The following is a 15,884-nucleotide window of genomic DNA, read 5'->3' as shown; positions in this document are numbered from 1 at the left end:
GTCTGGACACGTCCAAGCCGCACCAATGCAAAAAGTTTCAGCAGGATGAAGTATGACCTGATGATGCCACAGATGTGCCTATTAATGACTGTGTCCATCAAACGGAGGTGGAGCCATCTTGGCATGTGTTATCAAACTAGGAGTGTGCTGTTTGTCTGACAACTGGATCAGAACAGTAAGCCACAGCTGTGCGTGGGAGTAGTTCAGTAAAGGGGGATTTAAGCAGAAAAGCCGTTGTAATCACAGCTCAGTAGATCAGTACAGTATACAGTTTCAATGTAATCATGATACAATCCAATGCCTACCCCACTACAGTACATATCAACTTATCTTCCGTCCACAGCAGTTCAATCACCAATAGTCCACCGTGCGATACTGGACCACTTCGTGACCGGCATTCCTCCTCCGCTTCCTCTCTACGTCCCATTTCTCAAACCACTTCTGCATCTTGCCCCTGCTACTGGCAGAGTGCACGTTCACGGTGGCAATGATCTTGCCAACATCGACACTCAGAGCGAAACACGTCAACTCAAAGAAACTGCTGTGCTCAGAGTACGGCACGCCATAGAGCATGTACTTCTGGCTAGCGGCACGCGTGGGCTTGAGGGCAGTCTCGTCAAACACCCGCTTCTGGTCGCGCACGATCACGCGCGACACGTCGGGCATGACGTCCATCCCTGCTGGGGGGACGTACGTCCACCCTGTTGGGCGGAAGCCCAGGACCCGGTCAAAGAGCCCTTTGAATTGCTCCAGGTAGTCCTGCATGCGGTCCACTGTGATGCTCTGCAGAGGCAGCAGATGTACCTGGCAGGAATACGGGTCGGTGGTGAGCAAGGAATGCAGCTCCGGGTCGTCTTGCGCTAAGAGGAGACCTCGCTTACGGGCGTCGCAGTAGATCTTCGAGCCGAGGGCGAGCGCGATTGCTTTGACAATACGCTCTTTTCCAATGGAGTAAGTGCCAATAGCCACTAGTGTTTTGCCTGGGGTGCTGGGCTTGCTCTCTTCTGCAGCGGAGGTAGGGTGGGGAGCTGGAAGAGGCTTTGGAGGCGGAGGGAGAGGAGGTGGAAGGTCCCCATTAAACGTCACGTCCAGTTCTTCTTCTGGGTCGAGTGCGAGTTCCTCCTCGATCTCCAGACCAGGCTCCACGGCCTCTTCCTTAGGCTCCGCCTTGAACCATCCTCGGAGAACACTCTGAGTCACTCCCTTGGGTTTGTCTTCTTTCTCCTCTTCCGTCCCTAGCACCATCCGTTTCGCCAAACTCGCGCAGGCATCCACCACCTGTCTTTGAGGAGGGAAACAATACCTGGGGTTTAGGTATGTCGTATCCAGGTAGACGAGGTCCAGTTTTTTCCCCTTGATCTCAGGGTGTAGGGCATGTGCGGGACAGGCGCGGAAGTCTCCACAGTGGAGGTATCTGAACGTACGCTGCGAGCCGACGAAGGGCGAGGAGATCGGCGAGTCACCAGCGTTCACGGTCTGCCGACCGATGAAGAGGAACAAGACTGAACCCGGGCAATGATTCGCTTCAAGCAATATTACTTGCACCCCACCTGTGTTGGGTAATGTAGTGGGCGTGTTGAGTGGTAGGGGGTGGACGTATTCGGGAGCAACGGAAAGATTGAGCTTGATGAGGTTTGCGGTGGTGGATGAGCAGTAGATAGGGCCATGTTTCCAGCTGCTTGAGAGGTTGGTGTAGTGGTCTGAGTGGGCGTGACTGTTCGTATCCAAACAATTCATCAGTACTCCATCTCTCGCACGAAGGGGTTGTAAGGAATCAGACTCACGTTAAGCAATATGCCGTCACACCGGGTATCTTCCCATATCTAAAGGCATCCACGGCGATAGGCATCCCCTGCATGACCTTATAAAAGGGGGCTTTCCTCCTTCCTGCCCCAGACCGTGGGCCACGTACTTCATGCTGCTCCGCAGCAGCCCAAGCGAGGTGGTCTTTGTTCTGGGACATGAGGACGGAGAAAGCGCTTGGATTGCCCCGAGGAGGAGGGGCGAGGGTGGAAGACGGAGATGGGAGGGTGTAGGACGGGTCGATGGGGAGGGGCTTGAGGGGCGATGGTGAGCGTGCGGATATTGGTTTTTGTTTCGGTTGATATCGTGTTTTTGGTGCTGGAGGGAATGAGGACGAGGCCACTGGAGGGGTGTCGAGGCATGCGTTGACGTGCAGTTGCTGTATGTTTTGGTCAGGTCCTGGCCAAGGAAACCCATTGCAAAGGGTCCACACACCAGCTTGGCCAAATCCTCTATGATTGCTCCACATATTGGACACCCAGAAGTTCTGGCAGCTGCACCGTCTTGGCTTTCAGAATCCACATCCGCAGCATCCTGCTCGAAATCCCCAATTTCTTCCACATCGTCATCCCCTTCAAACTCCACTCCTCCCTCGTCGGGGACAAGCTCATCGTCTCCCATCTCCCATTCATCCTCTCCAAAGATGATCTCCTCGGTATCTCCCTCGGGAGATGCCGGGGAGATGAGCTTCTCCTCCCCGCTTGTTGTGGGAGGGTCTGGATCCAGTATCGGAGGAGGCGTGCATTCCGCCTGTGGGATCTGATCGTCCCAAGTCCGCTCTGGTAAAATATCGGGAGTGACATCCTCAGCATCGCAGTCGATCAGCTCAACGACGACCTTCAGACTATCAGGTTCCTTCTTGATAGGGATATCCTCCTTGACCAACACTTCGTCGAACACAGCCTTGACAACTTCCTCTTCCTCATCATCAAGGAGGTCAATAGGCTGTTCCCTCGTCCCTTTGGCCCAACTTCCTCTATGTAGGTTCTCCTTCCCCTCTGGCGCGGGGACCGAAGGCGACCGCTCGAGCTTGGGTTTCTTCCACGTCTTGCTTGGAGATGACTGTGCCCCTGATATTGCAATGCTGTTCCCGTTGGCGAAGTAGGAGTGAAGAGTAGAGCCCCCATTAGAATAGAACGACTTTCTTTTCTTCGAGGACGGCATTGGATGCCTTTTCCCTCTGCCTGGGGTGAGGAGAGGAAGGAGAGCAGGGCAGCAAGGGGGTGATGAGGTGGAGAAGAGCAGGACAGCAAGGTGAGGAGTCAGAGCTTGGAGGCGAGACAACGTGACGCGGGCGTAAGTGGCTGTGCGAAAAGTTGACCCTGACCTCCTCGACCTTTGACGAGCGCTTATAATAACTGTTCTGTTGTACTGCAGTCAACGCAATACAATACAATACAATACAATATGGAGTATAAAAGAGTCGGTGTACTGGGTAAGTTCTATTAAATTAACGTGTAACATGAGCTTATATATGATAGGTGGTGGTCAATTGGGTCGCATGTTAGCCCAGTCTGCATCTCTTCTCACGATCCCTATAACAATCTTGGATGTTGGCCACTCTCCAGCAAAGCATGTCATTCACCCCGCACCTTCAAACATCAATCCATTAACATCCTCGAATATCCTCGATGCCAATACAACCCCAACAGAGTCGCACGGAGAGGGACATATCGACGGCTCCTTCTCCGACCCGGAAAAGATTCTCGAGCTTGCGCGACGCGTCGATGTCCTCACCGTAGAGATAGAGCACGTGAACGTTGCTGCTCTCGAGTCCGCCGAGCGGGAGACAGGGGTACTCGTCCAACCACGGCCTAGCACTATCCGGACGATCCAAGACAAGTATCTCCAGAAGGTGCACCTTGTTAAGCACGGCGTGCCTGTAGCCGAGAGCGAGGCGGTCGCTAGTAATGCAGCGGCCATCGAGGAGCAATGCAAGAAGTGGGGGATGCCTCTAATGCTCAAGAGTCGGACAGGGGCGTACGACGGAAGGGGGAACTTCGTCGTCAGCGACATCTCCCAGGCTGGGCAGGCCCTGCAGGCGCTGAAAGATCGCCCATCGTACGCCGAACGCTGGGCTGCCTTCAAGAAAGAGATAGCAGTGATGGTCGTACGCTCCCTTACGGGGGAAGTCGTGAGCTACCCGGCGGTCGAGACGGTGCACAAGGAGAGCGTATGCCACCTGGTATTCGCCCCGCTCAGGAGCGACGATCCGGCTGTAGAGGAGAGAGCGAGGAAGGTCGCTGAGGACGCGGTACGGACGTTTGAGGGTGCTGGAGTGTTTGGAGTAGAGATGTTCTTGATGCCAGATGGTGCGTCTTCGTTCTCCCCATAACTTTCTTGAACTGAGAAATGTATCTCTACGGGTGAACAGGCTCCATACTGGTGAACGAGATCGCCCCGCGACCACACAACAGCGGCCACTACACGATCGAGGCGTGCAATACCTCGCAATATACGAACCACTTGCTTGCCATTCTCGGACTTCCGCTGGGCTCGACAGGCATGAAAGTCCCTAGCGCAGCGATGCTCAACATCCTCGGCTTCTCATCTTCCTTCAGCCCTATCTCCCAGCTGGTCAGTACAGCACTCACAGTCCCAGGTGCGACCGTTCATCTGTATGGGAAAGCCGAGTCCCGCAAAGGCCGTAAAATGGGGCACATAACTGTCGTCGGGTCCTCTGACGCCGAAGTCCGTTCCCGCCTTCGGCCTCTCCTCGCTGCCCTCCTCCCAGACCCCAAGAACACGCAGTATGCCCCTCCTCCCCAGACTCCGGGATTCTCCTCCCCCCACCCACTGGTAGGGATAATAATGGGCTCCGACTCAGACCTGCCCACCATGCTGCCTGCCGCCCACGTGCTGGACAGCTTTGGGGTCCCATACGAACTGACGATCGTCAGTGCGCACAGGACGGCGGAGCGCATGACCCAGTATGCGAGGGGCGCGGCGAGCAGGGGGCTGAGGGTCGTCATCGCTGGCGCTGGAGGGGCCGCGCATCTTCCGGGAATGGTGGCGGCGATGACTGCGCTGCCGGTGGTGGGTGTGCCGGTTCGAGGGAGCGCGCTAGATGGAGTGGACTCGATGTGGAGTATCGTGCAGATGCCTGTGAGTCCTCCATTCCTAACTCCCCTGTTTTCTCCCTTCCTGCACTGCGGCAGTCGAAATGTTGCTGACTCCTGTGTGTTCGACAGCGAGGCGTCCCCGTCGCCACGGTCGCTATCAACAACTCGACGAACGCGGCACTCCTAGCTATCCGCATCATCGGTGCGTCAATGCCCAGCCTGCTCCAGCAGATGGAAAAGTACATGCGGGATATGGAGCAGGAGGTTATGGGCAAGGTTAGCAGGCTGGGGGAAGAGGGCTGGGAGAAGTATCAGGCTAAGAAACATTAGACTTTTTTAGGCAGATGTGAGCGATGGGTGATGACAGGGAAATGCGAATGTATTGCATAAGCTACAGAATGGAATTAGAGTGTACAGTGCGGTATGACCATCAAGGTATCACAACTAAGCGAGGTACAGGCACCGCAGTCGGTACTAGAGAGAGGACAACAACAACAAAGAACACAGATAGTAGAACAACAGACCATGGACGTTCTAAGGCCAGAAAGTAAAGTACCAATACCAGAGTCCGACGTCTCCTCGCCGACTCGAGATTGCATGTAGTCGGACAGTACACGCACCACTGTAGCACCTTCAGCGAACCAGTGCTCCCCAGTTCCCCTGCCTGCAAGCCCTGTCCATCAACCTCCTCCAATCCAGTCTAATCCTCCTCCCGTTGGCAGAAAGTAACATCATATCCCTGCTTTCACCTAGCTCTGGGCTCCGACTGCCCTCTCTCGAACCTGGCTCCTGGTGGTGGAATGGGAATCCCGCTTGAGCGTGTGCACGAGCAGGAGTGTGTTGGAGACAGGCACCAAGCTCCTCCGCATCAGAGTTAGATGGCAGGATCTTGAGCCGCAGCTTCATTGGTTGGCTGACCTCTCCCCCAAGGGCAAGGGAGAACGTGACCTCCTTATGCAGCCAAAGACTTTTTGTAAGGTTCGCCCTCCGCCCTGCACCCGGCGTGGGAGTGCTCGTCCCACTCCACGCTCCATGGTGCATATGCCCATGCTGCTGCGCTGTGGGATATGTCGCCCAAGCTCCTGCGTCCAGCTCTCCAGTCTCAGGGCGGTCGAACGCCGTCCACTGGCTTTTTGTCCTCCTTAAGGGCCACGGATCCCTCCCGATCCCAGCAACATGCGCATCATATATCCGGAAATAGGGGGCGAGCTTGACGTCCACACATGCGTGTCTGAGCCAGAGAAGCGTGAGGTGTTCTTCGACCAGCAGGAGCCAGGCGTGGCAGGTATACCGTAGGGGCCAGCATTGACGTGCTGGGAGAAGGGAGAGGATGAGCGCCCAGATGTCGAGTGGGACGCGGCGGGTTATAGGTTCTGATACCAGAGTTAAGTAGGATAGCAAGCGGTAGGAGGGCAGACGATGAGCAGGCATACCTAGTGAGTCCATCGTTCAGCTTGCTTGAGAGCGGCGCAAGCACGCTTTAGAGGTGCATATATCCAACCAAAGACCGCCCCAACAGATGTCCTGCTGATCTGATCTCCCCCGGTCAGTAATCAACAACTCGCATCAGAGGTCAACGATGCGCACCTCACGATCTACCTGATGGATGGCGGCGAATGGCAGAGTGATGCCTAAGCTGGATGGCGGCGGATGTGAGAGCTACCTCTGATAAGGTTGATCGTGGTCTGATATGTGCTGACCGTTGGGGCGTCCCTGATGGTTGGAGTAGAAGAGCACCAATAGAATGACAGCCGTTGCTGATGAGGATCTTATACACACCGACAGAGCGAACAGTGAGGAAGGACAGCGAGCGGTGCAACGTTGAGACGGCGAGGGCGCAGGAATATGGGTTGGGGACACCGCGGCGTTGAGCTCATGACCTTAAGGCAAGACGGTCATCATCACAACTGCGATCAGGCTGATTATTGGATGCCAGCTTGTACTTTTCTTCTGCGGTCAACTGGAACGTAAAGAGAACTCTGGGATAAATCTGGATTAACTTTTGAATTTATTTGAGCATGAAGGGCGACAGGCTGGCGAGGAGATGATATGCGATGACAACAACGTCAAAGACGGCAAGAAGCTTGGCTGGGACTTGCCAGGCGGAACGGGCGAGCATCTTCCTCAAGCAACGCACATCAACGACAACGAGGAGCCATCCAGGGACGACGACGACTGTAATGACTACACTTTCCTACAGCACAAGAGGAAATCTCCAGGACAGCGAGTAAACCATCTCCTGCGGAAAGTGCAAGGACGTGTGTCTGCCTTCCAGCTCGCAACGGACGACACACAGTTCTCTACACAGCGACTTGAGCTGCATCCCGAACTCGAATGGGATGCCACTCTCCGGTTTGCCCACTTTCTCCTTCTACCCGTTGTTGGGCTGATTGAGGTATGTGCGTAGGAGGACAAATGACCTGCACCCCTCCGAAGTTTCCTACCTCTCGGCCCGTCGCACACGCATCCTCAACACTAACGCACTTAGGACCTTCCTCTCCCTCCCCCAAGAGGAGTCCATAAATCCAGACGATCTCCCCATCGTCGGCCTGGGTGGCAGCGGAGGGGGATATCGCTCCCATCTGGGGTTTATCGCTACTTTCCAGGCAGCGAAGGTGCTTGGATTCTGGGATCTGGTCAGCTATGTCGCTGGGGTAAGCGCTGCGTGCTGGACGATTGCTGGTGTGTACCTTCTCTCTTTCCTATTTCTTCTGCCTTGGCTCAAGAGTCGACAGCATACCTCACCTTCGCCCACCAGGACGCCGACCTGCTCCTATCCCATTTTGCAGAGAACAGTTCCCAGCACCCCCTCTCCCCTCGCGCGCTGCGCACTGTCCTCTCCTCCCCACACGGGGCCGACTTCCTCTTCGCACCCCTTGCTGCCAAAGTGCGCAAGGGACTCAGACTAGCTCTGATGGACCTCTGGAGCACTGGCAGCACGGGGTGGATGTGGTTGCCTCTCGCTTGCGAAACGGGAGAACGCCCGAGATTAAGGGAGGAATGGATGCAGTGGTCTAAAGGTGCACCTCGACCACTCTCGAAATAGATGAAATTGACTCCTTCCCAGTCTGGGAACGCGCTGGTGTCAAGGATGGCTGCGAGCCCTTCCCCATTCTCACTTGCGTACGGCACGTCATACCCTGGGACCCGTCAACACCCCGACGCCTCCTACGCCATCTCCTACGGTTTGCCCGCTCCGACCCCGTGCGCAGAGACATCGAATCCGCTGCAAAAGTACATCATGCCTGGTACCAATGGTGGGAGGTCAACCCACTCGAAGTGGGGAGTGACGAGATGGAGGGCTGGGTTCCAAGCTGGGCTTTCGGCAGGAGGTTTAGGAATGGACGTTCTTTAGAGCGGGCGGTCGAGCTCCCTCTTTCTCTCCTCCTTGGGCCAGCGACGTCGGCCCCTTCTGCACCGCTCGTCGATCAGCTTGCTACTGTTGCTCGCAACCTTCCCGAGGGCATCGTCGGGCGCTCGCTCAAGCGCGCTGCAGCAGGGATCATGCGCCGTATACCTGCCGAAGCAGAACGTTTTGGGAACAAACATCCTTTACACCCCGGCCAGGTGCACAACCCTTTCTTTCTCGTACCTCGAAAAGCACGACTCGGGGGAAACGAGAAGACAGGCCGGATCGCGCTCATGGACGCCGGGCTGGATAACAACATGCCGATGCAGCCATTTCTTCACCCAGGCAGGGAGGTTGACGTCCTTATCAACATTGATTTTTCCAGCGATGTGCAGGAGGACACTGCCATGGCGCGATTACGCAACTTCTGCCGCGGACGAGGGCTGGAGCTGAGGGATCGGAACCCCTTGCCAAGTTTGGGCGGCGTGCCGCGGGATGAGAGGGGAAGACCGACGACTTTGACTGCGGAAGAAGTTGAGAAGAGGTTCGAAGGCCGGTATGCCCAGGTACTTGATGCGGTGCCTATGTGGGTAGGCAATACGGGCGCGCCGCCGAAGGAGGGGTGGTATTACACGGATGGGGGTATTGGGAGAGGGACGATTCTCTGTAATGACAAGTGAGTCGCCGTCTGTTACTAAGTTCTTCGCTGGACAGATACGCTATAGGGATCAGCCGCAGGGTCACAGAAGCATGCTGGTGGTGTATGCGCCGCTCCTGCCAAACAAGGTTCATCCGGAATTCGATCCTTCGGTATGTCTTCCTTTGATGAGTTGAAACACGACTGACGTATCTTTCAGACAGCAGCGTTCGCCGACTCGTACAACCTGGTTTGGACGCCAGAACAAGTGCATACAATCGCCGAGACGCAACGAGCGAACATCGTAAAAGCCATGCCTACCATTAGGGATGCGATCCGAGAAGCATATGAGACGAAGAAGAGGCAGCGTCTGGAGCGGGAAAGGATGAATACTTACGAACGACGATCTTGATGCCTGTATTTGCGCAGGGCACGTTGTCGTCCCCGCCCACGGCAGCTGGAACACATGGATATTCTCTAATTTACAGATGTTTCGCATTCTAATACCTTGCTATTCATACCTACATTCACGATGCTTACCACGCTGTATCACCTCATTTCATTCACTTTCTGTATCATTTGAAACAAAAGCATTCACGTCCCGTTACCCCCTCGCCTCACCAGCGGGAAAGAGTTCCACACGAAGGGTGTTCCTCTTTTGTTACTCCACTGTTCATGTATTTCGGGTACACTGATCCCATCCCTTTCGCTTTTCGTTTGGTGCTGATTACTCTTTTTATCAACCCCGCTGTCCTCACTATAAAGACGTGTAGGTCCGTAATCAGTAGCACGATATCGAAATTCCAGCACCGGCGAGACCTTGGATCAATGTAACAGGTACATGCACATCAATGGACAGTATCGTATCCTGGCCATCGCATTTGCATACAGAACCTATGTATAGTAGTCGACACATGCAGAGAAATGACGGACTTGGGGGAAAGTGCTACAGGAAACCATGGAGAGCCGATCAAAACCAAACCACAACCGAAACCAAAACAAAGAGACAAATAACTCGATGCGTGAAAAGACTAAAAGGAAGAAAAAGGTATAGGGTATCATCTCATCGCTGGCCGTTGAAGTACCGACCGCCGCGCTTGAGTCGTCTCTCCTGATCCATGTCGAGGTCCAGCTCCGGATCAGGATCCAGCTCGAGGTCGTCGACACCCCCTATGCTCACTCTCCTGCTCACTCGCTCCTCGTTCCCGTTCGCCTTCCCAGGGCTGTGGTTGAACAGCCCTTGCAGGCTGTCTCTCATGCTCCCCCTCCGCCTGCGCGGCAGCGAAGGCGAAGCGATGTGTGGGGTGAGGCTGGCGGCGGAGAAGGTGTATGGGGCAGTCGCAGAGGCAGGAGTGGTATCGATGGACGTGGTAGGACGGGAATGGGAGAGCGCAGGGAAATTAGTTAGGCGATCTTTGAGCGATCTCGACCCTCCAGGGGTGAGCTGAACGCTCGGACTTGCGCCTCCGCTGTCTGCGGGAGGTGTAGACGGTGCTCCACGAAGAGTTGAATTGGATGTGGTGGACGCCGTGCTCGCTTTGCGTTCCATCCTGACGGTCCCAATGTGTGAGGCGCTCGACTCTGACGGTAAGCTTGGCAGTTCAGCCCTAGGTCCCTGCCGCATGCGAAGGGAAGTGTGCCATGTGAGTGGGCTACTGTGGTCCGAATCGAGCGACTGAGAATGCGAGTGTCCCGTCGTGGGGGGGACGGCCATCGTCGACCGTTTTCGGAGAGCGAGGCGCGAGCCAGGTGGAGGTGTATCATGCGCTTGGAGGGAAGGTAACGGTGCCCGGCGCTCTCGTTTAGTGCCCGACCCCTCCTGTTCAGCGACTGCAGACCACCTTCTTACGCCCGCCCCATCCACACTCCTCCGGGCCGTGAGGCCACCTTCTCCTCCCAACCCAGCATCCCTCAGCACTCTCCCAACACCGAGCATGAGTCCCGTCAACGCGCGGACAGCTTCGTCCACCTCCTTCCCAGCCGCTCGCCACTGCCTGAGCTCGTCCTTCCACCTCTCTGCTTCCCCTTCCCCCGCTCTCTCATCCTCGTCATCCAGCTCAGCCTGTACAACCCTCTGCATCCCCCTCGCCACTCCCAGTCTCACAGCCTCCCCAACCCCAGCCACAGCCTCCACAGCGCTTCTCGCACTCCCGACAACAGCTCCCAACCCGCGGATGCTCGTCCGACTCTCCCCACTCCCCATGCCAGAACCATCATCGCTCCCCTCGACCCTACCCAAGTTCGTGCCAAACGTTTGCAGCGCCTCCCATAGAATGCGCACATGTTCAGGTTCAGCAAGCCGTTCGGGATCGGGTGTCGGTGCGCGCCAGTCCGCCACACTGGCAGGGCGGTCGTAGGGCATCCCTACGGCTGTCTGGGAGCGCTGAGGCTCCCGCTCTCGGTCAAACGAGGGGCGCAAGGTCGCCCGGCTGGGAATAGGGTCCGTCCTAAGTACGTCCCTCTCCCTGAGCCTCTCCCGATCTCTCCAACTACCAGACATGCTCGTCTGCGCCCTTGGCGCACTCACGGGTGTTGCTCTTTCCCTCTCTCGTTCTGGCACCCGCGTCATAGGCGTATATGGCTGGCGCGTAGAACCGCTGTCGTATCTCTTCCTGGGAGAATACTGGGGAACAGCGACCTCCCCAGGCGGGTCAGACATTCGGTGTCGGCTGGTGATGCCCGCTGCGGCAAGCTCGTGTCCGACAAGGGTACGGGGTCTGTTTCCTCCAGGTGTGCGGGGGCTGAGCGCGCTGGCAGTGAGGGCGTCTTCCCCACGCAGCGTCGTCAGAGGCGTGGGAACACCGCGTCCTCGGCGCAGAGAGGTGGTGCGCGTCGCCGGGGAACGGTCCTCGTGAATGAGTACTGTTCGTGAGCTAGGAGAGTCGTCCGCCACCATCGAAGAGCTCATGACGGGGGGGACAGAGCCCATGGACCGCCTCGCAGCTGCACGGTCACCGGTGCGCGAGGGAGAGCGGAATGACGCGTCGGAGGTGATGCTATTCTCGCGTTCTCTTCGACGCAGGATCGAGGAGGTGGACGCGTTAGAAGATCCGCGTGACATTACCGGTGGTATATATGTCGCAGGCTCAGCAGGCGATTGGGTCTGTAAGTAGTCACTATGCGCATTCTCAGTGGAATGCACATGTCCACTTACGTCCGGGCTTCGAAACTCGATCGGCAGCCCTTTTCTAACCTTTGGGCTGATCCTGGCCCTAGTCGTTCCTCCACCACTACCGCTCCCGCTCCCCAGTCCGCTTTCGCCCCCTCCTGTACTCCCGCTACCGCTGCCCATCCCTCCCGCTTTGCTGCCACTCCCTGATACACCGAGCACACTGGCACTGCGCGGTGGTATCTCCAGGCTTCTTCTCGGTGCCGTGTAAGCATGTGCGTGTCGTGCTTGGATCGTCTCGTCTGTTTCGTCCGCCCGGATAATGCCATTCGCATATGCTGCTCCGGTGACGGAAGAGACGGAGGCGGTGGAGCTCATGCGCCTGTGCAAAGCCGAAGGTTCGCGTTCAGTTTCACTCCCGCTGATAGAAGAGGCCAGAGTCATATCGAGTCGCGGTCGTTGTGGTGTACGCCGGGTGAACGTCACAGGTGGCTCTTCTTCGTAGGATCCAAACGTGGCGGAGCGCATGCGGAGGAGCGTGTGTGCGGATACTGGGGGCTCGTCGTCATCATCGTCTGGAGTGGGTGTAGGGGCGGTAGATCGTGAAAGTCGTAGTGATTTCATGCGTTCAAGAACCTAACTCTCGTCAATGGCGTGGTTCAATCACATCGTAGGATAGGGGAGATGGTGTAGATACTTACGTCCTCACTACGACTCTTCAAACTCAACGTTCTCTGCAACACCGGTGCGCGCTCATCGATCCACTCCCTCCCATCGGCTTTCGGTGTGTGTTCCTCCACCTCTTCGTCCTCTTCTTCTGTTCGTCCCATCCCCCTCTCCCGATCTGCAAATCCGTTCCCCTGCCGTCGTTCGCCCCCCCCAATCCCGGGTCTGTTCATACTCTCGACCTCCTTCTGCCTTACACGTGTGCTCCCCGCACTCGTATCGGAGTTGGTAGCGGGCGGGGAGGGTAATCCAAGGAGTCTTACTGCCGAAGTCGAGCTTGAACGATGTGATGTAGACACAGATGTTGAGGATGGTGACGAGTGGGAGGACTTTGGGTGGGTAAACGTTGATGTCATTGATCTAGTCGGATGATTGTCATTATCGAGTAATTGATGGTCGCCGTCGAGAGTATGAATAGTAAACAAGTTGTCGTCGTCGTCGTTGATGATGGTCGTTGTTATCTACGTTGTAAAGCCGTTGTCCAGCTCGAGGAGGGGCAAAGGTGAACAGGCGTCGCACGCGTGGTGCTCTTCAGTTGTCATTCACGCGCTTCTTCCGTTTGATTCCGCTCAAACCGAAACTAGCTCTGTCTCTTTCAAACTTTATTCTCCCGACATCGCTTTACAAAATGGCATTGAACGCACATTGAAGAACGCATTAGTGCATGGTTAGCCACGGTAGGCCGACTTCATCAACAACACTCGCAAGCATAAACATCAATGTCATCTCCAGACTAGCAGTACACTTCCTCACCGTCGCCACATAGAAGCCTGTTGACGCTTTACTCCCTCGGCAACCCCTTTCCCACAGTCTTGAACCGCCTCCCTCCATCCGGTTCATCATCCTGCCAGACCAATCCAGCCGAGTCAAGCCCAAGAGTATCAACAAGCTTCTCGTACTCGGCCTCCCGCTGCTTCCGAAGTATCAGACACTCTGCCGCCCACAGCTCACCTTGTGGTGGGACGCACCGCAATCGCTTGCCGCGTAGAGGGGTATGTCCGTGTAATGTCATCCATGGAAATGTGCGCCGTGGATCCTGATCGGTGGGGAGGATCTTCCGCGTCGGCGGACTTACTGTGCCTATTAGAAATAGACCCATGTGGGTCGTACAACGTTTCGGAACTGGGATCATCTGCTGTCCTGACGTCTGTCCGCGCCGCTTCGTTGGTGTCATATCGTGACTGAGGAGTCATATGGGAGCGTTGGGTCGGCCAAGTCGGAGAACTCAGTCTCTCGTTCACATCTGAAGACACTGTCAACCCTTTGGGCAGGGAGGCCACAATCTTAGTCGCCAAAGGAGCCGCATTAGGAGTCAGCAGGTGAACCTTCCATGCCGGCCCTTTTGCTTCATCAGGTGGTGTGACCTCTTCCTCAGCAAGTTTCCGCTTTCTGCCACTTGGCCGGTAACCAATCCTGATAGTTTTGTCGCCCACTTCTTTGACAACTTTGACCTTCGGCCCAGAATGAAACACGTCTGGCATCAGAAAAGCGCCCGAAGAGACCGCTTTAGCAGGACGTTTCGCCTTTTCCTCAAATGTGGACCACGTCTCGTCTGAGTTCCCCATAGAAGGATGAGAAGAAGGTATGAGGCGAGAAGAGCCATCGCTAGGAGAAGAATAGGAAGTCGACAAGGCGGAGCTGCGTGGTCTATCCTCATGTCGCGTAGCGAACCTTGACTTCCCCTTACGTGGGTGACGAGCAGGTGATACGGGGGAGGAACGTTGACCTGAGACAACGGGGTTGGAAAATTGAGGAAACGTCTGTGCGGAACGGAGGTTGCGTTCAGGAGGTGGAGTTGATGAGGAACTGGGTTGTGGCGTATAAGCGAATGAGCTAAGCAGTGCCTACAGCGTTAGCTGTAAGTAACTTCCGCAAGGTAGATATTCATGGGATGCATTGCGTACGTGTGGGTCCCCCGGTACCTGATCTTGTTTCAGGCTTGCTCGGTACGCTGCCTCTGGGTCGACCATTCCATGGTGCGATTCGACAGTATCTCTGGATGACGCAGAATGTAGGGCATCCTTAAGGATATTACGGACAGTATTGACGCTCGATCCTCTGCGGCCTGCCAGTCCCGGACTGGTATAAGGAGAGCGGGGAGACTCAAGAGACAATGGGCTCTGAAGTGCTGGACGATATGCATCAGGAGATGGGCGCATATACGGGGCTATCGGAGGCGTAAAAGGACTGCTATGACCCGAACTTCCGGAGGCTATTGGAGCATGAGGAGACGATCGGAACGGCGGGAGAAGATGGGTAGCAGGAGCAGGTGGTGTGTGTTGCCAAGGAGAGTTCGGAGGTACAGGAGGAGCGTGCATATAACCAGGGTAATAACCAGGATAAAGCAGAGCAGGAGGAGCAGGGGATGAGCTGGATCCCTGGGCAGGATACGGGAAGATGCCGTCTCGCGGTCCAGGAATAGGCGGGTACGGATACCCCCAAGCAGACGCCGGTCCAGGGGGATGCGGAGAAGCACCGTGTTGGGGAGAGCCAGACATTTGCATGGAAGGAATCTCCGAGTGCCTTCCAGCCGCTGAAGGTGCAGGCGAAGGATAGATTGCGCTTTGCTCAGAAGAGCCAGGTATATGCGTTGATTTGGTCTCTTTCAATGAACGGACTGGCGCAGGCGAGGGTACAACATCTTTCTGCGTTTCATGCTCGACTTTCTTTTCCGCCTCAGCGCGTTCCCATTGCAGTTTCAGTCCGCGTTCGATTGGTCCCAGCTCTTTCTTCTTCTTAGGCTCAATTCGAGGTTGCTTAGGCAGTGGTTCGCCAGACTCAGAATTTGCCTGTGCTCTCCCTTCCGCCTCTTTACGCTTCAACAGAGCAGCTTGCCTTGCCGCGTCCCATGGATTAGACTGTTTGGGTGCAGAGGAGGCCGACGGCGCGTCTGTTGCCTTGGCCTTCCCTTTGAGCTTCGGGAATGAATGCCTGGGCTGAGGAGGAGGCAGGGGCTCGTCGTCCTCCCCATCAGAATCGCCGCCCCCGAAGGTAAATGACCAATCCGTATCTTTTTGTTTGCTAGTCTGAGAGGGCATGCCAACAATATCAGACAGATGGATGAAAGCAGGAAGCAAAGTGTATCGGCGTGTCCAACGGTACGACGTCGCAGATCTCTCTTGTCCAACACGTGATCCAAATAACAGATCACGTTATCTCGGGTATAGCCGGAGAACATGAAAAGTACTTTTCATGTGA

General features: G+C 55.9%; 7 protein-coding genes across 7 annotated transcripts; 3 read left to right on the top strand and 4 right to left on the bottom strand.

Annotated features, from left to right (window-relative positions):
- Positions 1-351: 351 nt before the first annotated feature.
- Positions 352-2,541, bottom strand: DACRYDRAFT_83348 (DRMBL-domain-containing protein; the record flags this gene model as incomplete). The annotated part of the gene is made up of 3 exons (XM_040776622.1): positions 2,239-2,541; positions 1,785-2,182; positions 352-1,714 (listed from the first exon to the last, which is right to left on the bottom strand). Exons 1-3 carry the CDS (start codon positions 2,422-2,424, stop codon positions 352-354), a joined length of 1,947 nt encoding a protein of 648 aa, XP_040625690.1. The 5' UTR covers positions 2,425-2,541.
- A 736-nt stretch (positions 2,542-3,277) lies between these two features.
- DACRYDRAFT_57221 (Phosphoribosylaminoimidazole carboxylase) lies at positions 3,278-5,195 on the top strand (the record flags this gene model as incomplete). Its single annotated transcript, XM_040775424.1, has 3 exons — positions 3,278-4,115; positions 4,178-4,908; positions 4,995-5,195. The coding sequence occupies 3 exons, from the start codon at positions 3,278-3,280 to the stop codon at positions 5,193-5,195; spliced, it is 1,770 nt and encodes a 589-aa protein (XP_040625689.1).
- A 303-nt stretch (positions 5,196-5,498) lies between these two features.
- On the bottom strand, positions 5,499-6,311 carry DACRYDRAFT_110683 (uncharacterized protein; the record flags this gene model as incomplete). The annotated part of the gene is made up of 1 exon (XM_040769104.1): positions 5,499-6,311. One exon carries the CDS (start codon positions 6,309-6,311, stop codon positions 5,499-5,501), a length of 813 nt encoding a protein of 270 aa, XP_040625688.1.
- Positions 6,312-6,909: 598 nt separating this feature from the next.
- Positions 6,910-9,263, top strand: DACRYDRAFT_110682 (FabD/lysophospholipase-like protein; the record flags this gene model as incomplete). Its single annotated transcript, XM_040769103.1, has 6 exons — positions 6,910-7,217; positions 7,273-7,547; positions 7,601-7,885; positions 7,933-8,890; positions 8,940-9,024; positions 9,072-9,263. 6 exons carry the CDS (start codon positions 6,910-6,912, stop codon positions 9,261-9,263), a joined length of 2,103 nt encoding a protein of 700 aa, XP_040625687.1.
- Positions 9,264-9,789: 526 nt separating this feature from the next.
- Positions 9,790-10,525, bottom strand: DACRYDRAFT_96490 (uncharacterized protein). The gene has a single exon (XM_040777377.1). The coding sequence runs from the start codon at positions 10,473-10,475 to the stop codon at positions 9,915-9,917; it is 561 nt and encodes a 186-aa protein (XP_040625686.1). The 5' UTR covers positions 10,476-10,525; the 3' UTR covers positions 9,790-9,914.
- Positions 10,526-10,593: 68 nt separating this feature from the next.
- Positions 10,594-11,483, top strand: DACRYDRAFT_24340 (uncharacterized protein). The gene has a single exon (XM_040773648.1). It carries the CDS (start codon positions 10,786-10,788, stop codon positions 11,206-11,208), a length of 423 nt encoding a protein of 140 aa, XP_040625685.1. The 5' UTR covers positions 10,594-10,785; the 3' UTR covers positions 11,209-11,483.
- Positions 11,484-13,467: 1,984 nt separating this feature from the next.
- Positions 13,468-15,724, bottom strand: DACRYDRAFT_110680 (uncharacterized protein; the record flags this gene model as incomplete). Its single annotated transcript, XM_040769102.1, has 3 exons — positions 13,468-13,599; positions 13,655-14,530; positions 14,591-15,724. 3 exons carry the CDS (start codon positions 15,722-15,724, stop codon positions 13,468-13,470), a joined length of 2,142 nt encoding a protein of 713 aa, XP_040625684.1.
- Between the last annotated feature and the right edge of the window lie 160 nt (positions 15,725-15,884).

This window comes from Dacryopinax primogenitus (assembly GCF_000292625.1).
Source record: "Dacryopinax primogenitus strain DJM-731 SS1 chromosome Unknown DACRYscaffold_18, whole genome shotgun sequence".
NCBI classification, from domain to species: Eukaryota; Fungi; Basidiomycota; class Dacrymycetes; order Dacrymycetales; family Dacrymycetaceae; genus Dacryopinax; species Dacryopinax primogenitus.
Note: the sequence above shows the minus strand (reverse complement) of the source record. Positions and strands in the feature narration are given on the sequence as shown.

Excerpts from the sequence above, each read along its gene's own strand:
- DACRYDRAFT_96490 (XM_040777377.1), bottom strand. The coding sequence starts at position 10,475 with ATGCGGCAGGGACCTAGGGCTGAACTGCCAAGCTTACCGTCAGAGTCG.
- DACRYDRAFT_24340 (XM_040773648.1), top strand. The coding sequence starts at position 10,786 with ATGAGTCCCGTCAACGCGCGGACAGCTTCGTCCACCTCCTTCCCAGCC.